Source organism: Cupressus sempervirens, chromosome 3 (genome assembly GCF_028749045.1).
Source record: "Cupressus sempervirens isolate cs-2001-9-10 chromosome 3, ASM2874904v1, whole genome shotgun sequence".
Taxonomy (NCBI): domain Eukaryota; kingdom Viridiplantae; phylum Streptophyta; class Pinopsida; order Cupressales; family Cupressaceae; genus Cupressus; species Cupressus sempervirens.
The window spans coordinates 286,617,418-286,641,495 of NC_143120.1; the positions used below are offsets into that span (position 1 = coordinate 286,617,418).

Sequence of the window (24,078 nt, forward strand, 5' to 3'; positions counted from 1 at the left end):
GTAAAAAAAAATAAAGACATGACATCATTGATGTTGGAAAAAATGTGTATTTTTGTTAAGAAAAATTGATTTTTCTTCTACCAAAAATAATATGGTCTAATAGAATGAAAAAAAGAAAAAAAGAAAAAAAGATATGCACATTATAAGTTCCATATAAACTTTTTAAATTCTTTGATTTGATTTATTAATCGAAAAAATTACAAAATTGCAATAGTATCCTGCAACTAATAATTTTTAAACCAACTCTTCAAAGGAGTGTACTCTTTCTTCTATTTAATTTCTCATCTATAACTATCTTCACAGAACTAAAGCTATATGTTATTGTATTTGCCGTAGGCTCATCAGTTCATATTTTACTTGAACTTGATTGGCTCTTATATTTGGGGTTTTATAAGAGTGATTTTTCTAGAAGCACTACTCAAAATTTTAGCATTCACTTTAGAAAAAAAACACATTGTATGAAAATAAATAGTTGTGGGTTTGTAAATATTAACATTCACTTTAAAAAAATAACATTGTATGAAAATAAATAGTTGTGGGTTTGTAAATATTAATTTTATCATCAGTCTTTCTAATATTTGATTATATTAAATTTTAAATACTTTAATTTGTGAAAGATGACAATTAACTAATGTATATATTAAAATATAATTTTTGGTAAAAAAAAGATATAATAATAAATGGAAAGGTAAAAATATAATATAAATAATTATATCTTTCTTAAAATACTTTGCTATTAGACTAAAATCTAATACAATTATTTTATTATTATCTAAGGCCAAAATCTCTACATCTTAATACTATTTATTTTATAAATGTTTAGTTATTTATAGTAAAAAATATATTAATATATTAATATATCAATATACTAAAATATAATTAAGTAGTTATAATAGTATTATTGCATTTATGTGAAATTTAGATTTTTATATTAAAGTTTTATCTAAAATATATATCAAATATTAAATTATATTTAATATTATCAATATTTCACTTAATTACTTTAATTAATTAAAATTATTATAATCTACAACAAATACAAGAGTCACTATGTAGCACTTGTTTAATTTTCTTAGCTGAATCATCTACACATAGCTGATAAGGGTAATCAATTTCGTAACGAAACTTCCCGCATAGATCCTTTTTCAAGGTTCTGAGTGAACTTTGTTAATATACACCCTCCACACTTCATAAACCCCTTCATGTAAATTCAAAAACCCCTCAAAAATACCATTTCATCGTCCACTTGAATCGACTAATGGCATCACCAGAACCCGTAAAAGGAGATGAGAACAAAAGTAAATCTACTGTAGGAAGTGAAGCAGAAGCAGAAGATGATGTAGTAGACTGGAAAAAATTAGGGACTCTGGCATCTGATTCACAGCCCATTAAAAGGCGCCGAAAATTCAGACAGATTCCTGACTATTATTTTCTTCCTCGCAAATCGCTTCCCAACGCTATTCTGTTTTACGGAGCCTACGTTATTGCGGGCATTGGAGCCGGGATGCTCGTTGAAAAATGGATTCAAAAGAAAGTTGCAGGTGCATATTTCTCAACGTCGCGAACCCTAATTACTTCACTTTTCATTGTCATTTGTGGTTGTGCATAGAATGTTTATTTTACAGCAACACATGTTAGGGTTAAAAAACAATAAAAGAAATGAAAACTCTCAAAACGTTTTTTGTAAAGAAATATCTGTCTACAACTAAGTGAATATAACCTCAAGACTTCAATACTTAAAAATAGATTATATATGCTCGAACGTGTCTTGATTATTTCAAATTTAAGAGGATTGGATATTTAGCCTCAAAATTGATATCCTAAATCTTATTTGTTATTCCATCAGCTATTGTTTGCATGTGAATTTTTTTTGCAGTATGTTGTCAACCAGCTAGTGATTTGTATTTTGACTGCTAACGGGAATGTAAACAAGACGGGAGATTTTTTTGGGTTTTTTTTCTAGAATTTATATATTTTATTTCGAATGAAACAGATCCATAAAATAATAACCAATGTGATTAAATATAACCTATCCTCAAAAAGTGTGAATGGGATGGCATTTTGCCTCCAAAGGCAAACAATCTGGTCAAGCCAGCAAGCAAAATATCATGTTGCCAAAAGGAAACAATCATTACATCAAATGCTAACTCTCTCAAATGGAAACAGATATCTACATAATGACAAGTTCAAAGTTTAGAAAATTTATAACCAAAATTACCCAACTAACTCTATAAAATTGATGGACAAGAAGGCGTCTTGGCTATTAGGGTTACATCACTTTCTTCCCATCATTCATAGGTTCCCAACCAGTAGGAGTGGTTTACGTCAGCACAAAAGTTCATACCCATGCTCGGGACTTGACCCTGAGCAACCTTGGGGTAACATCGTAGCAACCTCCAAGTGTGGGACTTGTGTTTTGAGATTGAATCTCTGGAGAAGGCCAACTTCCTTATACTCATGATGCACCTAAACTACAATTTTTGAGGAAAAGAGAGATGGAGCACATGAAAAGTAAATGTTGAAAGGGAAATGCGGCGATGCACCAATTGCAACTCTGGTAGATCTTTGCCTATAACTGCACATAACATCAATAAGGCCTCCCAAACTACTGTCAATGTTTAGCCTAGAAATAAAGATAAACAACAATAAACAAAAGTAGTACAAAAAGGGCACATATGGACACAACAAATTATCGTAGGAAAACCCTCAAATTTGAGGGGAAACCTAACCACACTAGAAAAATCTCTTTTATTAAAATAATAAATGTCCAAGTACAATACTTTCAACTGAATACCATGTCTTAACACACAAAGCAATCACACATATATATTGAATTGAAAGACTCTTCATATCACAACTGAAGGTCTCTTCAATTTCCAAAAGCAAGTCTCTTCATATTCCCTAGCGCATGACTCTTTGCATGTTGCATGTCTCTTCATATATAAAATGTCAAATATTTAGAATGTGACACCTAGCACACATTGAAGGTCACATCATGCTCCCTTGGAAATATCATCATAAATATTTTCCCTATTTCAACATATAACAATATCAAAGATAAAGATCTCCATTGCAGCTATAATCTTCAACACTCCCTCTTAGCAAGAGACATATCTTTAGGATGGAAAACACACATAGCTGCAACTAAAAATGTTAATGACAAGTTCTCATCATAGATTTTCTCAATAAAACATCATAACATAATTCACCGTAGCTACTTCTGGAGGGTGAACCATAAAAGCATAAGATTAAAGGCAGGGAGTCACACACATGACTTCTACCGTGTCTACTCACAGAGTGTATCTACCATGCCTACTTGTAGGGGTGGAACGAGGGCTTTCACCTTAGACTTCTCTAAGGGAAGAATGCATTTTCACCATGCCTACTTGTAGAGGATGAATCACCTATGCCTCCTTGCAGAGGGTGGAACGAGGGCATTCACCTCACACTTCTTGCAGAGAAGAATGAATTTCCACCATGCCTACTTGTAGAGGGTGGGTCCACCATACCTACTCACAGAGGAAGGAACAAGAGATTTGACCTCAAATTTCTCTCGCAAAGAAGTACTCATCAACAAAATGTATAAGAATGATTGAGATTCTGTTTCGATAGAGATTCCCTCTTACTAGGAGTAGCATTTGCTGTTTTTGATTACCACAATAATAGAGCTAATTCCAAGTTGACCAAACAGGGAGCTTTAACAGTCACACTGCCACATAAGCTTGTAAAGAATTAGACATCTCCCTTTGACACATAACCTCCCTCTGAAGCTGAATAGTCTCCCTTTGAATATCATTTCTTGTATATGATCTTCCTCTTTTAATGAAGATATGTCCCATCAATTCAGTTCCATGACTACAAGCAACGTCCCCATGTTCATGACTTTTGCATATAATCTCTCATTGCTTCTTGATGCATCCTACAACCAAGAGAGATTAGTAATAACTCGTGAATTTAAATATAGAGATCAATGCTAAAAGCATACACTATTCCCCGTGATATAAAAATTCATAATCAATATTCAGAATATAATCATAGAATACTTATCTGCAAGCTGCATGGTCCAATGGTAAGAAAAGGAGACGGAAAGTTGAAGGTCATGTGATCATCCATAAATTTACAGCATCTTTACCAATGTCCATAAGAACTTTTGAGTCACATTCTTAAAAGTGAATCTCATCAAAGCTAATTAGGTCAAAAAGGGTCCTCAAAAAATCATTTATACTTGAAGAGTGAAAAATGATGCCAAAAACTTATCTGAGACTTCAGAATGAATGACGATATTCATTGATACCAGCCCTGTGACCAACTCAAATACTTACAAAATTGTATCTCTTACAAAATTGTATCGAGGATAAAATAACTATTCAGAAATCACCCTGCTGTAATTTAATCGTATGAAAAACTTCTGCTGCATAGAAGTTATCAATGCTGATGTATCACACTTTCAATGAACACAAGATAGTAATTTCTTTACTTCATAGAAGATACCCAACCTAACACACATGAGAATCAGACAGCGTAATATAGACAAACAACAGCAGAGAATGTCTAAAAATCATGATATATATATATATATACATAGACTCAGAATATATACTGCTGCTCATGCACACATTAAAGAATAAGACAAGATATGGAAGGTTATATATGAAGACCAGAGAAGAAACATGATACAGCATGCATCATGAATGAGTTGCAACAATACAATCAATATCAGAACGCAGCCTTCTCTCCTGAACAGTATCAAATCACAAAATACTGTAAAAAAAGCTTTCTGACCAATTTCTATGATTGACGAAAGTACACCTGTTGTAGAAAAAGAATATTGATCAAGCACAGAAAATGGCTGTCCAAACAAGAAAGGAGAAAGGATGTTGGTTACAGAAAATGAACAGAAGAGTCGTAAAAAAGCCGTTGGTGAGAACTGACAAACATAAAATAAAACAGTGCTTATAATAATATAGCAACCTGCGATACATGAACTTAAGCCATGTCACCAAAAAATAACCGATTGCGTACACACTTGAAGAATAATAAAAAGACACCCAGCTATCAGCAAATAATATGTGGCAAGATTGAGTCAGCATAAAGCCAAGGGCAGTGGAGAGAGGTTGCGACTTCAGAATGATATAAATGTGCCGTGTCATTAACGATGTGAGCTGAGAAGAGAAGAACAACATCATATGATCTAAAGGAGACAACAGAGCTGCTACAACCAGAGAACATGTCGAAAATATAAAGAAATATAATATCCACGAATAATCACGTACTGAGACCAATATACTTAAGAGGAATGAACAAGAGAAATACAAATTTTTTGTTGAACTGATAAATAACATGATCTGACTTGCATGTACACTAGATTTCAACATTCCTTTATTGCGGTTATCTAATGTGGCTCAGATACCGTGTTAATGTTTAGTTCGAAATAAAGATAAACAACAATAAACAAAGAAGAAGAAAAAAGGACACAACAAATTATTGGTGGGAAAACCCTCAAATTTGAGGGAAAAACCCAGCCACACCAGAACATATTTTTTTAACATAATAAATGTCCACGTACAATACATTGAACTGAATTGCATGTCTTAACACACAAAGCAATCACACACACACACACATATTGAATTCAGACACTTCATATCACAACCAAAGGTCTCTTCAATTTCCAAAAAACAAGTCTCTTCATATTTCCAATTGCACGATGCAAGTTGCATGTCTCTTCATACGATAAAATGTCAAATATTTAGAGTGCAACACCTAGCACACATTGAATGCCACACAATGCTCACTTGGAAATATCATCATAAATATTATCTCAATTTCAACATACATCAATATCAAAGATAAAAATCTCTATTGGAGCTATGTTCTTCAACAACTACACAGATCTTAACTCTAATTTACCCTCCAATGACTCATATGTAGGCTAGACAAATGAAATGCTGCAAGGAAAGAGATATTCACAATGCAACATTCATGAGCAAGTTAAATACAACATACAAATTTGACAGACAAAATAGAAATATTCAACACAAGGCAAAACATGCACGAGATAGTTAAATGGTAAGAAAAGAAAAACATCGAGTTCTATTAATGCAAAGCAACAAGAAACTAAAAATGCAGGGTATAGCCACTGCAAGAGAACTAGAGAAGAACCACAATTATTTGCAAAGAATTGCTCTTTATAGAGCTAGCATAACTCTGAATACAACCCTGAAGTTGAAACTCCAACCACGGTGGAGTTAGATTACTGAGGACAACAATAAATAAATATCAGATAAAAAATTGATCTTGTAGCAACTTGATTCATGGAAGTGACATAAAAACTAAACGAGTTCTGACAAAAGAAAATCCCTTCAGATCATACAGAGGCATGGGGATGCACTGGCATCGTGCTACAGGACCAAGAGAAGTCACTTGGCTTTAAAGAATCGGTCCTGGTAATGTGTTCGGGCCGCAAACCATCAAATTGTGACGATGTAAAAAATTGTCAGGACGGTTAACACATAACCTTCCCCGACATTGGTAAGAAAAATTGCCACACAAAAATAGACTCAGGCCACTAGTAAAAATAGGCTCAGGCCACTAGTAAAAATCAGATATGTCTGAAGAAGATTCTGATTGGAATGGATGACTCATATGCATTGCCAAAATCCCTCAATGCAAGATTAAACCACAATCGTTGATCAAAAAGCTCTTGATTGGACAACTGACATGACTTTGTAACAAACAACATTGAGAAGGATGGAAAGCTGCGAAATGGTGAAAAGTTTCACCATTTTGCAAGCTTCCATTTTGCCCCCTCACGACATTGCAAAAAGTGGATAACATGACATGTTATCCCACCCCGTGGAATCGACCTATTGATTGTTGCCATTTTGCAAAGACCCCAACAAGTTGTTGCTAAAGTGCGAAAGAAACCAGGCCTATTGATCATTGTGAAGGTGCACAACATAAAACTTGATAAACATGACACTAGCACTGACCTACAACACGTGTTGGTTGAACAAAATAAAACCTTGACTGGTTTTGCCATTTCTCAAGGGGAGAAATGGAACTGTGCGGAACAACAAAACAAGGATAACATGAAGGTTAGCCATAGATAAAATGATTTGTTAAACCTACTGTAATAGATTTCAGCCTATTGAAAATATCTTAGATTGGCTTATCTGTGATGGGCTAGTGGTGGCAAAAATAGCCAACATTTCTGGCAACTCCGACTCAAAGGGGATGTTTGTCTGCTAAGCACGAGACTAGTGGCCTTTAGCATTCCTTTGGGCATGGAGTAACCTATGCTGGAAAAATGCGTTAGCCTACTTATAGCTTCATGAAAATCTGCAACTTTGCAACCTCAACAAATAAACAAAAACCTGCTATCTCCAAAAGGGAATAGTTGTGCACGTGCACTTCTTGGAAATCTTAGAAAATCTACTCTCCTATGTACAAGTTTTACAGCAAAGGAAAATAAACAAAACCATTGATAGGCTTGTTGAAGTAACTGCCCTTCCTTACTATTTTTTTTGTTCCTTTCATGCACTTGGGCAACTAGACAAGGCAACAAACATGACAAACATATTGCTACATTGTGGATACCTTCCCAATTCTAAGAACAAAGAAGCTCTCTAGCACTGGAACATCGTCTTTTTGAGCAAGACAAACTTGTTCCTCTCTGTGAAATTCTCCCTCATGCTTTGAAACAAGCATTATTGGGGGTAACTTGCTGATTTCTTGCACAACTAGATGCTTAATGGGGCATTCTCTTGATGGAACTTGTATTTTTCTAGTTGAGAAATGGCTCTGAAGATATGGTTGGTAGTGTGTGTGTCTCCTCTTGTTGCTGCTGCAACATTGATTACTCCTTCAATTTGATGCAAGTAGTGGGTGTCAAACCAAAATCTTTCACAAACACTTCTCTTGGCTTCTTCTAAGCCTTACCATACCATTCACCAATGTCCCTTAGGACCTCCAACAGGCTAGAGGTGTGGTGTGTGGTCTTCTTTGTAATATCCTAGACCAAAGCATAATAAAAGTGACTGATCAAAATGCAAAATAAATGTAGAGAGTGGAGCCAACAGTGTGAAAGATGGAAATAATAGTTCAGAAATCACATAACACTCCCAAGTATATCAAATCATGTGTTAGACTTCTTCATGTGTTTTAGCCAAGTGAGTGCATATAACCAAAATATTTGTAAACTACACACAATGATACTAGCAAATGCAAGCAACAGATATATCTTCAATATAACAGAATGTGGATCAACATAATAATGGGACCTGGATTTTGGGTCTGAAGTAGTTTGATGTCAACGTAACCCCTTCTTAATGACGGTGTTTCAACTACCTTTACATCCGTAGACAACCTGACCTCCTTGGAAGAGCTCGTTCGATCCTTCAGTTGAGACGAGGTTTGATATATCGTTGCTGAGGCCCCCTACTGCACTCGGTAATCAGTTGTCGTTACCAGTCACCATACAACTCTGTTACACTGCCTGCGGGTGACAAAGATTCAATGCATTCTGCACACGCATTCAACGTGCCCCTCTCAACCAATTAGCATGTCCACGATGGGGGAAGAGGACAGATGTTTGCTATTGTTGGAGGTTGTGGCCCAAATCTGATACTGATATAATCGATGTCTACACTCCCAATGCCACTTCATTGACCCTGCGTTTGCCACTACCAACCTTGAACTGATACAATAGAGAATACGTTCTTCCAGTAATTGCTTAGCTTAGTCAAGCTGATTGCTAACTGACCCCTAGTTTCCAAACGTGCTTGGGAATAGATAACATGATTACCCAGTTATGACAAGGTTCACAAATGCTTAAAAACGTTAGTAGACTTACTTCTGAAAATGGAACCAACCGAAACTTGATTTATCTTACCGACTCCTTGCTTGGATTTGAGCAAAACTTTCAATGAGGTTCTGGGGCTACGTCCAACTTCTCAACTGTTTGGAAGGGTTTCGTCCTCAAGAGTAACCAGTCACATTTAAGCAACCTTTCATTTGCATAATATTATATTTCATGGTGAAAATCCCAAGGAAACTCATTGCTTTTATAACTTCGATATGAGGGGAATTACAAACAACTAGGCAATGTGGGATAAAAGCCATTTTCGTCTTCTAGTCACACAAGAGTTACTTTTGTTATAAAATGACTTTAAGTCATAAAACAACTTTATAAATCCACTTTATAAAATAAAGTGACTTAATTGTAGAAAAGCTCCTCCACTCAAATATTTCCCCAACAAAACCAAATAAACTCTTGTGACTAGCTAACATCCTCAAGATTAATGTCGTTAGCCTATCCAAATGGAGAGATAGAGCAGCAAGGCATCAGTAAAGTCTAGTGCGGAGAAGGGGACATTACAGTCCTCCCTCCTTGGGATTGCTTGCCTTCAAGCAATCTCAGTGCCGGATGCTGCAGGATTGATTCGCCCTCTCAAGTGGCGTCTTTATATGGCAAATCTTTCCAGCGGACTAAATACTCCCTGATGGATTTGTTATCCCTGATCTCAATCACCTTGGCTGGAACCAAAACCCGTTTCTCCTCTTCATCAAGTGGGGGTAAACCAACAGAAGGCATTACATGCTAACCGATCGCCTTCTTGAGGCAAGACACGCGAAAAGCATTATGGATTCTACTGTCATTTGGCGACTCCATCTCATAAGCAACCTCTCCAACCCTCCAGGTAATGCGATAGGGACCATAAAATCTAGGCTGAAGCTTCTCAGATCCACTCTTCTTCAAGGAACTCTGCCTATAAGGTTGGAGACGAAGGGAAACCATGTTGCCCAACTCAAAACTCCTTTCTGTCTGGTGGCGATCAATGTACATCTTCTGCTGAGTTCGAGCTTGTAGGATATTCTTTGAAGAGACCCAAGGATGTCCTGCTGATTCAGTATCCAATCTCCAACTAACGGTGCTCTTCTGTCCTGGAGGGCCAGATCTATGAATGATAAAGGTTCGTTGCCATAGAGGGCTTGAAATGGTGTCATTTGGATGGACATGTGGTAGGAGGAATTGTAGCAGTACTCCCCTAAATATAACCATTTAACCCAAGCTCTCTGTTGCCCCGCTACATAGTTCAAGAGATAACCCTCTACCCATTTGTTTACTATCTCAGTTTGCCTATTCGTTTGTGGGTGGTAACTTGTGCTGGGTGTCAATTCCATACTTGCCAACCTGAATAATTCTTGCCAAAAAGTGCTGAGAAATCTGCTATCCTTGTTGCTCACAATGGTTTGAGGTAGACCATGTAGACGAAAAACCTCTTGAAAAAACAACTCGGCTTTTTGAGAGGCCGACCAATCTGCTGCTATAGCGTAAAAATGAGCAAACGTAGTCAATCTGTCCACGACCACAAAAATGGAATCTCTGTCCTGCCCTCTCGACAATCCTGTAATGAAGTCCATGGAGATACCTTCCCATTTTTGTGCTGGAATAGGGAGAGGCTGTAATAATTCAGCTGGGAACTTGTGCTTCGACTTGTTCTGCTGACAAGTCTAGCATTCTTTGACATGCTGAAGGACATCGTCCTTGAGGCCCTTCCATGAAAACCTTTCTTTGACTTGCCTATAGGTTTTGAAGAAACCTTGGGTGTCCAGTTGATAGTGCATCATGAAGAGTCTCCATAATTTTTCCCTTGAGCTTAGACTCTGGCATGAGATAGATCCTATCCTTATAAAAAATCACATCATCGATTACCTTGTACCTGTTGTTCTGGAGCTGCCCATCCATGATCTGACAAGCTTGAGTATTCTTGGAATACTCAATCAATAACTGGGACTTCCAATCTGCTGATATCTTTGAAATGACACAACACTTTACTACTGAAGGTCTTTTGGAAAGCACGTCAGCAACTATATTGTTCTTACCTTTGACATACTCGATGTCAAAATCATTGGTTTGAATCTTGCTGACCCACTTTTGTTGTCTTTCATTGAGATCCTTTTGTTCTAAGAAATATCACAAGCTATTGTGGTTTGTCTTAACCATGAGTTTGACACCCACCAAGTATTGTCTAAACTTGGTTAAGGCGTGCATAATGGCTAGCATCTCCTTGTCATAGGTGGATTACATTCTCTCACTGTCCTTTAGCTTTCGGCTCTCATAAGCTATCAAATGCCTATCATGCATCAGAACTGTGCTAATTCTGCTCCTTGAAGCATCACACTCTAAGAAAAAAGGGCGGGAGTAGTCGTGAAGTGCGAGAACTGGGCATGTGCTCATCACTGTCTTGAGCCTATCGAAGACCACCTCAGCATTATCTATCCATCTGAATGCCCCTTTCCATGTGAGATCGGTGAGGGGAGCTGTTGTTTGAGAGAAACCTCTAGGAAACCTCCTGTAGTAAGAGCAAAGACCGAGGAAGCTTCTCAAATCTAATACGTTCCTTTGAGGCGGCCAATTAAGGATTTTTTGTATCTTTTCCTGGTGTAACTTCACCCGATCTGCACCAATCACGTGTCTAAGGTAAAGAATCTCAGTCAATCCGAACTCACACTTCGATTCCTTTGTAAACAATGAATGCTCCTCTATAATGCTAAGTACCTTATCTAGGTGTTGCAAATGCTCCTTGCAAGTTCTGTTGAAAACCAGGATATCATCAAAGAATACCAACACACTCTTGCGCAATTGTTTTCTAAAAATATGGTTCATACATGATTGAAATGTGGCCGACGCATTAGTGAGCCCAAATTCCATAACCAAGAACTCATAGTGTCTATAGTGGCATTGGAAAGCTGTCTTATGCACATCTTTCTCACGGACCTGTATCTGATGGTATCTAGATCTATAAGATCTATCTTCGAAAAATAGATTGCCCCATGTAATTCATCTAATAACTCACCAATGCAAAGAATAGGGTACCTATTCTTAATGTTCTTCTTGTTGAGAGCTCTATAATCAATACACATGCGAAGAGTACCATCCTTCTTCTTCACCAAAAGTACCGAAGAAGCCAAAGGGCTGGAGTTGAGTGTGATGTGTTCCATGTTTAGGATTTCCTTAATCATCCTTTATATTTCCTCTTTATAGTGCCTAGGCTGACGATAAGGAGTAGTAATGACGGGTTTGGCACCCTCCTAACTCAATAATATGCTCAAAACCTCTATTTGGGGGAATGTCTGGGGTATGTCTTGAAAAACCCTCTTATGCTTATCAAACACTGGCTGAATGTCAACATAAAGCTGCTGTCCCAAACCTAATGGAGCCTTAGAGGAAATGAAATAGTGTGCTGCCCACTCCATGTCATCATGCCTCATAATAGCCTCCATCCTGTGAGCTGAAACCAATCAGGGTTCACCCTTTGACATGGCCTTGAGAATCACTTGTCGGCTATCCTGTAAGAATTCTAGTTGTATCTTACCATGATCAACTGTGTACCTGCCGACTGTTTGTAACCACTGCCTACCCAACATGACGTCTAACCCATCCAAGTCACCTACATAAAAATCTATCTCTAAAAGATAGTCATCAAAGTGAATCGAGAGCCATGGCACCTTTCTTGTGCACCTTAATCTATCACCTCGTGCTACCCTAACTTCGAACTCTAGTATATCATCAACCTGTAATCTTCTTTTTGATACCCAGTGTGTGGTTATGAAATTTTGTGATGCACTTGTATCTAAAAGACACACAATACGCTGCCCTCTAACTACACCCTTCAAGCGAAAGGGGTGACCCGTGGGGTCGCTAGAGAGGGAAGCTATGATAGGGGACTGCCCCAGAGTGAATTCCTTCTTCCTCTCTTTAGGAGGTTGCTCCTCACTTTTTTCCTTCTCCCTGCCATCAACATCGCTGCCTCCCTGCTGCTCATCCTCCTCTTCCGAAAGAACCTTGACATAATGTATTTTCCCCTTGCCAAGGCATCTGTGATCCGTTGTCCATGGCTTCCTTCCTACTTAGTTCATTTCGTTTCTCAAAGTCCAATTTGGGGGGGGGAAGGCCTATTCTGATTTTTGTTCTTTTGGATCGAAGTAGACCCCTTATAAGGTTTCTTAGGAGGTTGTAGTATCGAAGAAGGTGAGTCCAGATCATGTGCGATCTTAATAGCATCATCCAAAGTGTTTGGTTTAAGGACCTTGACCAAACCTCTAAATCTGTCCTGTAAACCCTCTATAAACAACATTACCTTATGCTGTTCCGTCATATCCAGAACCATAACTGAGATCCGTTGAATCTCATCAATGAAGTCATCTAAAGATCCACCTTGTCGTTATTGCGCCAAATCCCTGTAGTAGACCTCAATGTCCTTCCTGTCAAAACGAGTGATCAGCTTAGAGCTGAAAGTCTCATAAGATGTAATGAGACCATGATCCTGGGTGACGAGTCCATGATGCGACCAATCATATGCTGCTCCCTCAAATGCATCGTGGCGGATCTAATGGCTTCTGTTTCCAACATGGGTTTGAGTGTCAGGAACATGTCTTACTGCTGCCATCAAAATTGGGGAGAGATAACTTGTTCATGGTGTGCTTCAAGTCTCTATTTTGTGCCCTAGGCATCTAGTCCTGCTGTGTTTAATCTGATTGGGGAACAGATCCCATTCGTTGTACATAGCCATAACATTATTTGGAAGTAGGCTTGCTGCTGCAGGTTGGGCTACCTCTTCCTCGACATTATTCTTGGCAAAAATGGGCATCAATGGCCTGTCAGTGTTCCGTGTGGGGGCCCTAGCAGCCTAGGGTGATCTTGCCACACTACCACCTCCATTGTGATGACTCGGTGCTCTCCTGTGTGTTGGGGCTAGTTGTTGCATAGCACCTATAAGCTGTTAAGTGCAGTAGTGATATTATTTTGTCCATCTGTAATAGCCTGCAAAGTTTCCCTAACTTCCCATTCTTGTTCATTTGCATCATAAGCCATTTGAGTGAATTGTACCTGTTCAACTTGTTCAACCTGTATGCTTGTCTCAAAGGTTAGCTTCTCATCAACTGAGTAAACTGTCCTCAATATCAATTTGGTCTGAAGATCCTGCCTATTCAGGTCAGATGTGACTAAAATTATATGGTTTCCTATTCATGCCTATTTGACATTTTTCCCGTTTTAACCAGCCTACAACTTCAACAATTTACCCACAAGTTGGAAGGTCTTGTGGCTCTGGCTCTGATACCACTATAATATCCCAAACTCGAAGCGTAATAGAAGTGACTGATCAAAATGCAAAATAAAAGTAGAGAGTGGAGCCAACAGTGTGAAAGATGGAATTAATAGTTTAGAAATCACATAACACTCCCAAAGTATATCGAATCCTATGTTAGACTTCTTCATGTGTTTTAGCCAAGTGAGTGCATATAACCAAAATATTTGTAAACTATGCACAATGATACAAGCAAATGCGAGCACAGATATATCTTCAATATAACAGAATGTGGATCAACATATTAATGGAACCAGGATTTTGGGTGTGAGGTAGTTTGTTGTCCACGTAACCCCTTCCTAATGACCGGTGTTTCAACTGCCTTTACACCCATAGACAACTGGACCTCCCTGGAAGAGCTCATTCGATCCTTAAGTTGAGACGAGGTCTGGAATATCGTTGCCGAGGCCCCCTACTGCACTCCGTAATCAGTTGTCGTTGCCAATCACCATATGACTGACTCTGTTACATTGCCTGTGGGTTACAGAGATTTAATGCATTCTGCACACGCATTCAACGTGCCCCTCTCAACCAATCAACATGTCCACGATGAGGGAAGTGGATGGATGTTTGCTAGCGTTGGAGGTCGTGGCCCTAATCTGATACTAATATAACCGATGCCTACACTCTCGATGCCACTTCACTTACCTTGCATTTGCCACTACCAACCTTGAGCTGATACAATAGAGAATACGTTCTTCCAGTAACTGCTTAGCTTACTCAAGTTGATTGCTAACCGACCCCTAGTTTCCGAACGTGCTTGGGAATAGATAACATGATTATTTTCCAGCTGTGACAAGGCTCACAAATGCTTTAAAATGTTAGCAGACTTACTTTTGAAAATGGAACCAACTAAAACTTGATTTATCTTGCCAACTCCCTGCTTGAATCTGAGCAAAACTTTCAGTGAGATGCTGGGGCTACATCCAACTTCTCAACTGCCTCGAGGGGTTTCGTCCTCAAGAGTAACCAGTCACATTTAAGCAACCTTTCATTTGCATAATATTATATTTCATGGTGACAATCCCAAGGAAGCTCATTGCTTTTATAACCTCGATATGAGGGGAAGCACAATCAACTAGGCAATGTGGGATAAAAGCTATTTTTGTCTTCTAGTCACTTAAGTTACTTTTGTTATAAAATGACTTTAAGTCATAAAGCAACTTTATAAAATAAAGTGACTTAACTATAGAATAGCTCCTCCTCTTAAATATTTGCCCAACAAAACCAAATAAATTCCTGTGACTGGCTGGCATCCTCAAGATTAATTCTATTAGCCAATCTGAATGGAGAGATAGACCAACAAGGCGTCAGTAAGGGCTAGTGCGAAGAAGGGGACATTACATTCTTCCACTGCCACTTCCACCCTTCAACTCCACCTCTACCTTCAACACACGAACAAGCCTTAAAAAAGCAAAAAAACCTCACCAACACCCTACTCCATTGCACCCTCCAAGATCTCAAGCCTTCCTACACTTCTTTGCATTGCTTTCCATCTTTTCACAAGGTTTCATCACCAAACAATAGGTATTGGGCATCTTACTAGACTCAAACAGCAAGATTGCACAAGGAGACCTAATTGGGGGCTTTTCCTGGTAGCCCTATTTCACTGTTTTCCTCCTAAAACACACAAATCCTTCGAAAGACCTACCAAACAAATTCAAGAATCTTCAATGAGTCCCTGAACCCTAACAAACTTCAAAAGATTGGGTTTGGGTTTGTCCTCCTTACCCATTAACTAACGAGCCTTAGTTTTGGCCTAATAAAAGCCTAATACACCATCTTGAACTAAAACTTTGTTTAATTCAAAACCCACTTCACAAATGGTTCTACCAATATCAAAGGCACCTCAAAACATTCCCAACTTCATGGTTCCAAGCATCTACACTTCCCCAATATATCTCTGCGATGAATTCTTTGACTGTCTTCTCGCTAAGCACATAGGGATGCTTAGCCTAATGGGTTCCAAAAGCCTTCAAGTAGGTGGGTGGCACAATAACAAACTCCAAAACTTTATTCTCCATCCTATTTCCCAGCTTTATGCCAAGTTTCAGGATTTTTCACCATGGGATTTAGGAGTGAGAGTGCATTTTGTATACAAACCCTAGCTCAGGCTAGGTTAAACAGTGAATAGAATAAAAACTAAAACATTAAGCAAAACTAACTACAATGACCAAAGGGTCTTAACACAACATCCACGAGATGAGAACAATCTATTGCATACAAGCTACAAGCTATGAAAGCTCACAAGGATCAAAAAAAGTACTCACTGTCATAATAGTACTCTGCAGTTTCCCACCAAAACTTGAATTTCTTTATTGCTTCAACTCCTGCACTACAACCTACCTCTTGCTCGATTGGAATACCTCAAGATATATGTTAGGTGATTAAAGCTTTCACCTTCTTGCATGTTTGGTCGAGCATTCCATGGCCATGACTGTTGGCCTTCCAAAATTACAAATGTTGCAAAGTTGCACAGCAACAAAAAATGTTGCATGACAACATTTTTTTTGACAACTTTTCACATTTATTGCTTCTGACCCTTATATACCCTCAAATGGGTTCAAATGCCTGTTAAAACACATGGGACTCCTTACAAACATGAAAATGCACATTTTTGGTCAAAACCCAGTGTTGTCCAACGTTAACTGACTCAGACCTTGAGCATAGGTATAATTACAAACATAATCAAAATTGCTTAAAATCAACACTATGATGCTTGAAACGTAAACATATTATTCAATGTCAACTTAGACACTTATTGCCATCCTAACACATCAAAATTGTAGTTTGACCTCGGGCCTCTGCGCCATACTCCCACAGTTGAAGAACTCAAGTTCCTTGAGTTGTCAGGTGCTGAAGAATGGTGCCATCACAATGTCTTCCTCTGTCATCCATATTGCTTCTGCCTCTGGTAGGCTGTGCCATTTCACTAGATACTCCTTGTAAGTTCTATTTCTTGTCTTCTTGATTGTCTTTCTATCCAGTATGCATTCCAATGGGACTGGTTTGTTGGGTGGTAAGTCCTTCACCCATTCTACCTCTGAATTTGCCTTGTTGTCACTGTCTTGACTCATGCTGCTACTGTCCCCATTGAACAATGTAATGTCTGCAAAATTGAAGATAGGAGAGATACCTATCCCCTGTGGTAACTCAAGCTCATATGGATTGTTGCCATATTTGTGCAGGATCTTGCATGGGCCAATTCTCTTCATTTGGAGTTTACTGCCTGGACTTTTAGGCAACCTGTCCTTATTGAGGAAAGCCATAACTGAATCACCAACCTTGAAATGAATCTCCTTCTTCTTCTGATCTGCCCTGACCTTATATTTTGCCAGTGGCTTCTCAAGATAATCCTTTACTTTTTCATGTACTGTCTTCATTAGCTCTGCAAGTGTCTCCCCTGTAGCACTCCTTGATCTCATGTCTTGCAAATCTTGTAGTTCCATGGGTCCCCTTGGGTGAAACCCATATACTGCTTCAAAAGGTGTCCTACTAGTTGATCTGTTTACTGAATCATTATAAGTATATTCTGCCTGACTGATCACTTGATCCCAAGCCAAGCTATGCTTCTTTGTCAAACACCTAAGCAAATTCCCTAAAGATCTATTCACTAGCTCAGTTTGGCCATCATTCCGAGGGTGGTAGGCCGATGAATAGGCCAAATGTGTTCCAAGTTTCTTCCACAATGTCCTCCAAAAGTGTCCAATAAACCTTGTGTCCCTATCTCTCACTATATTCATTGGTATCCCTTGAATCCTTACTATCTCCTTAAAGAAAAGGTTTGCAATTTGTGATGCATCATGGTTGCTTCTGCAGGGGATGAAATGAGCCATCTTTGTGAACATGTCAACTACTAAACACCATGTCTACTCCCCTGGCAGTCCTAGGCAACCCAATCACAAAATTCATGCTTATACTGTCCCAAGGTTTTGTAGATATTGGTAAGGGTTGATATAACCCTGCTTTGGATGATGTCCCTTTTGCTCTTTGATAGATTATGCAACTTTCAACATATCTCCTTACCTAATTCTGCATTCCAGGCCAATAATAGAATCTCGCCACTTGTTCTAATGTCTTGTCTGCCCCAAAATGACCTCCTAGTGCACCATTGTGCTTCTCCTTAATGATGTTTTCCCGCATGGATTATTTAGGGAGGCAAAGTCTGCTTCCTTTGAACAATAGATTATCCTGCAACACATAATCAGAAAACTCACCGCGGAAACTGTGGAAAGTGTTAGCATAATCTAAACAAGTGTTATAAGCCTCCTTAAAATCAGGATCTTCCTTGTAAAGTTCTTAGGTCTTTGATCTGTTCTAGACCCACACTCTGCAATTTGACTTCTTGGATTGCCAGAATCCTTCTGCTCAAAGCATCTGCCACCTCATTGGCAGTCACCTTCTTGTGCTTTATAAAAAAAGTAAAAGCTTGGATCTGTTCCACCCATTTAACATGTCCGTGGTTCAACTTTTCTTGTCTGTTTAGGAAACTGAGGGCATGGTTATTAGTGTATACAACAAATTCTTTGGGCATAAGGTAATGTTTCCACTTCTTTAGTGCTTGCATCATCGAATACAATTCAAGATCATATCTTGAATACTTTTGCTTTGCCTCATTCAACTTTTCTGAAAAGAAGGCAATTGGGTGATTCTCTTGGCTTAATACTGCACCTATGGCATTTTTGCTAGCATCACACTCCACAGTGAATACCTTATCCAAACTAGGCAACACTAGAGTGGGCAGTTCTGCAACCTTCCTCTTCAAAAATTGAGAACTCCTCTCTGCTATTTCAGTCCACTTAAATTTGCATTTGACCCCCTTTAATAATGTCAAGTATGGGAGCTTCTCAAGATCAATGAAGAAGGGACAATTAGATGAAGCAGAATAAGTATATAAGTATACATATCCACCTCCTCAAGATCAATGAAGAAGGGACAATCAGATGAAGGTTAATAAAGATCGAGTTGTGGAGGTGTTTGAGGTGTAGGTTGAGGATGTGGGTAGCTTGAAATGGTAATTTGGGGAGGCCCACTCCTTCTGAAGCTAGCAAACTTGCATTTGGGTGGCTCTTCTTCATATGGTGGATTTTGTAAAGTAGCTGCTGAGTAGGCCTCTAGCTCTTGTGCAGGAACTTGCAAGGGTGAAGGATAGCTTTGTCTAAGCTAGCAAGTTTATGTCTAGGAGATTGTGCTTCAAATGCTTGCATTTGAGCAAGCTTGAGCCTTGTCTCTTCATCTGCAATGGCACTTCTTGCAAGGTCCTCAAACTGCAATTTTTGCACCTCCCACTCTGGAGAGAGGGTAAGCGCCATATATCTGGCTCTTGGTGATGTGGAGAAGTCTGATAAGTGTATTCCTGCTTGTATTGTCCTTGCTGGACGTCCTTTTGTTGCTCATGAGAACAGGCTTAGTAAGCCATCTCCTCCTCCTGTTGTTGTGTGTTGATTTCATCTATTTGCCGTATACATTTAATTTATTTGTAAATGAAGAAGATAGAACAGGGTTGGGAGGGTGGCTAGCATATTGAGCAGGTTGGTTGTTTGGTGCTGCATAGGCTCAAAAAGGAATTTGCTTGCAGTTCTGATTTAATTTCTGACCACATGCTCCATGTCTCTTCCATTGATGGAACATGGGTGGAAGAGTGGTGAGTACATTGGCCATAACCAGGCAGTGGGTCAGGATGACATTGATAGTAGGAGGGTTGAGAGGAATAATTTTCCTGATATGGTGGAGAATAATAAGAATTTCTATGAAATGGGTCCATGATTAAAACTTCATAAAAGTTGCAAATTCATAAAAAACTTGGATAAACAAAAAGATCAAAGGTTCCAAAAGGTTGTAGCTCAATCGGTGGAGCACAACTGGTGTGGATGATGATAAGAAGAGATAATGCCATCCACCAAGGTTCAAACCCTCAGAAGCGCATTTGGCCAGGTTTGACATGTGGGTGAATTTGACGGATGGGATCCCCTTGCACGTGGTTGCTTAGTCGAAGGAAGCTTCTAGTTTAGATGTATGCTTACTCATAACGTTGTAATTCGCTATATAAAGGTAGAGATGTCGATATCTATGTATGTTGAGATGTTTCCATATGAAAACAATAGATCAAAGGTGATCTTTACAAATACTAGCACTTGGTCTGTTTGAAACTAGTAGATTTACACTTAGAGTTGCCATGGTGTTTGATGAAATGCCTCCAAAGCCTATTGGCATTGAGAATAACACCAGAATTCTAGGGAATGATGCTTGAATTGGTTAACTAAAAGACTTATGTAGCTGAATTTGTGTCCCAATGGGCGTGCCAAAAACTATTAACACAAAAGTTTGTACCCACACTTGGGACCTAAACCCCAAGTAACCTTGTGTAACATGGAAACAACCTCCAAGTGTGGAACTTGCGCTTTGAGGCTGTATCTCCGAAGAAGGCCGACTTCCTTACAATCTAGATGCAACTAGACTCCAACTTTTGAGAAAAAGAGAGAAGGAATGCTTGAAAAGTAAATGCATCGATGCACCAGATTGAAACTGTGGTGGATCTCTGCCTAACTGCACTTAACATCAATAAGACCTCCCAAACTACGCAAATACTAACTCTAATTTATCCTTCAAGGACTCATATGTAGGTTAAAACAAATGAAATGTTGTGAGGAAAGAGATATTCAAAATGCTAGATTCATGAGAAGGTTAAACACGACATACAAACTTGAAAGACAAAATAGAAACATTCAACACAAGGCAAAACATGCACAAGATAGTTAAATGGTAAGAAAAGGAAAACAAGGATTTCTATTATTGCAAGGCAAAAGGAAATTACAAATGCAAGACATAGCCACTGCAAGAGAACCAAAGAAGAACCACAAATATTTACAAAGAATTGCTTTTTATGGAGCTAGCATAACTCTGAATGCAACCTTGAAGTTCAAACTCCAACCACAATGGAGTTAGACTGCAAAGGAAAACAAGAAATAAATATTAGATAAAAATCTGATCTTGAAGCAACTTGATCCATGAAAGTGATAGAAAAACCAAATGAGTGCATCCAATAGTTGAAAGATATTCTTGACATAAGGAAATCCTTGTGGATTGTAAACAGGCATGGGGATACACTGTGTCATGCTACATGACCAAGAGAAGTCGCTTGGCATTAAAGATTTGGTCCTGGTAATGTGTTCGGGCCGCAAACAATCATGTGACACTGTCAAACATTGTTGGGATGATTAACATGACGTGTTAACCCACCCCGATCGCGGTAAGAAACTTCGCCATGCTTTAAAATAAAACTAGTCCAATAAAATGAGATCGGTTTGAAAAAGATTCTAATCAGAATGGATGTTTCAGATGCAACATCAAAATCCCTTAATACAAAGATTAAAACACAATCGTTGATAAAAAAGCTCTTGATTGGACAATTGGTATGACTTTGTTACAAACAACACTAAGGACGGAAAATTGCGAAATAACGAAAAGTTTCTTCATTTCGCAAGCTGCCATTTTGCCCCCTCACAAAACTGCAAAAAGCGGATGACATGGCATGTTATCCCACCTTGTGGCATTGACCTATTAATCATTGCCATTTCTGAATGACCTGTGACAAGCTGTTGTGAAACTGTGAAAGAAACTAGGTAAAGATGCACGACATAAAACTTGATAAAATGTGGCGCTAGGATTGGACCACAATGACTGTCAATCGAATAAAAGGAAACCATGTGGCAAAATCTTGACTGGTTTTTCCATTTTGCAAGGGGCAAAAAGGAGCCTTGCAAAATAGGGATAACATGAAGGTTAGCCATAGATAAAATGATGTGTTAACCTACTAATAGATTTCATCCCATTGAAAATATGTCAGATCTGTTATTTGTGATGGGCTAGTGGTGATAAAATAGTTAACAGTCTCCTCTCCCTACTTGAGGCCCTCTTGTTATTGGAGATCTTGATTTACCTGGTAGTGGAAACTGAAAAAATTCCTCAATAGTGAATGGCAAAATTTAGGCAAGGAAACTTGTCTTGGTTTCTCAAGGGGACCAACCATACCATTGAGAGGATGCATGAGATATGTAAGCAAGTAGTGACCATCCTCTTTAATGATCAAAATAGGTAATGACCAATGAGATAGCTGCCCTTCGACGACTTTGAGAGTGGTGTGAACAAGTTTGGAGTGGCCTTGTTTCTGGCCCTTGTAGGGTATTTGCTGCAAGAAGCCAAGGTGTATGAGATCTTTGGCAATAGTTTAAGGTACATTTCCCTTGTGATCAAGGAAATCTAAAGGTGTTGCATCCTCAAGGTCAATTGCATTGAACTCGGATTTACACAAGAACATTATAAGACAGTTTTACCTAGAGAGACGCCACATTTAAAAGAGAATTAATTTTGGATTAAGAGGGCCAGTGATCACTATGTAAGAACGAAGGGATGTGATTACTAGAAGTAACCTTTCAAAGGGATGTAATCCTTAGTGGAGATGGAAGTATAAATGGAAGCCTTCAACACCCAGCTAAGGGATCATTGAAGGATATAAACACACATATGTGATAGAATTGATGCTCTGTTAAAATGAAAAGAAGATAACATAATAGATCTTTAATTCGCTGCAGATCATATATGGATTATTCAAGGATGAATAAAATGTTAGTTTATAAAATATATACGGTACTGATTTACAAGATAGAGACAGAAAGAAATAAAATATTTATAATTTCTAGTAAGCTTCGAAAGATGGAAAATCGTTTGATTCTCATCAATAGACTTGGATTTTAAGGGAAAATAAAGCATATTCTATTACTGACAGGCATCGTATGACAGCATATTGGTATGATGTAAATTATTTATAAATCAATACTGATCTACAGGTTATTGTCAGATGACAGAATATTATTAGAAATAAGGGACCAATACACACACACACACACACATTTGTTTAGTATTTATTTCAGTTATAATAATAAAACTATATATATATATAGTCTCTTATTTCTAATAATATCCTGACATCCAAGGGGTTTACCTTGGTTGAAGCGATAAGTTCTCATTGTGGAGACCTTGGTTCAAATCCCTAGAGGGACATCTATGTGGAATTCTAAGTTGTGACTCTTGGTCTTCCAAATGTTGTTTCTAGTGTGGTTGCTCGAAAGGAGCTTGAATAAGCTTGTAATTCTCATGTTGTTGCTTAAATGAGCACAAGATTTGTAAACAATTTCAATATAAAATAATATCCTGACAAAATAATATATATGGACTAACATATTAACATATTATATACATATCTATATATGTATGAATATTTGTAATCGTAAAACATTAATATAATATATGTAATACACATGCGTGCACGTACACACACACACACACACACTTATAATACTATGTAAGACTATGGGGACGTAACCGCAAATCTTTCTCTAATGTCTTTGGAAGGATAGGTTGGTAGAATAGGGAGGGACGAGTAATTCCAGCACAGTTAGGTGTGTCCAAGGTGGTGGTATTGACAGGAGTTCATGAAACCCTTGGGCCAAATGGTGGTATTGACAGAAGTTCATGAAATATTTGGGCTTGAATGTGGAGATGGTTTTGGCACACTATGACAGGAGTTCATGAAACCCTTGGGCCCAATGGTGGTATTGACAGAAGTTCATGAAATCTTTGGGCTTAAATGTGGAGATGGTTTCAGTGCACAGAAGTTCATGAAATCTTTGGGCTTAAATGTGGAGATAGTTTCAGCGCACTATGACAGTAATTCCCCATCCTCCCTTGGTAATTATGGTTTGTATTATGAGCAAATCAACTAGCCTAATATTGTTAAGGCACAATATTGCATAATAATGTACAATGATGCAGGTTAATCAGGTAATCCATAGTAGGAGACATTACATGAGGATTGCCATCTAAAACAAGTGTTAGGAATATTGATATATTAAAAAAGGTTGCACAT

General features: G+C 38.3%; 1 protein-coding gene across 4 annotated transcripts in view; it reads left to right on the forward strand.

Moving 5' to 3' along the window:
* Nucleotides 1–1,067: 1,067 nt before the first annotated feature.
* LOC149566077 (krueppel-like factor) overlaps nt 1,068–24,078 on the forward strand; it is a 55,499-nt gene continuing 32,488 nt past the window's right edge. Inside the window, exon 1 of one of the 4 annotated variants that reach the window (XM_089819513.1) lies at nt 1,068–1,541. In XM_089819513.1, the coding sequence (XP_089675639.1) occupies nt 1,259–1,541 (283 nt within the window). In that variant the 5' untranslated portion in view covers nt 1,068–1,258. The remainder of the gene's footprint in view (nt 1,542–24,078) is intronic. The other 3 variants (XM_089819511.1, XM_089819512.1, XM_089819514.1) reach the window with 3 other exon arrangements.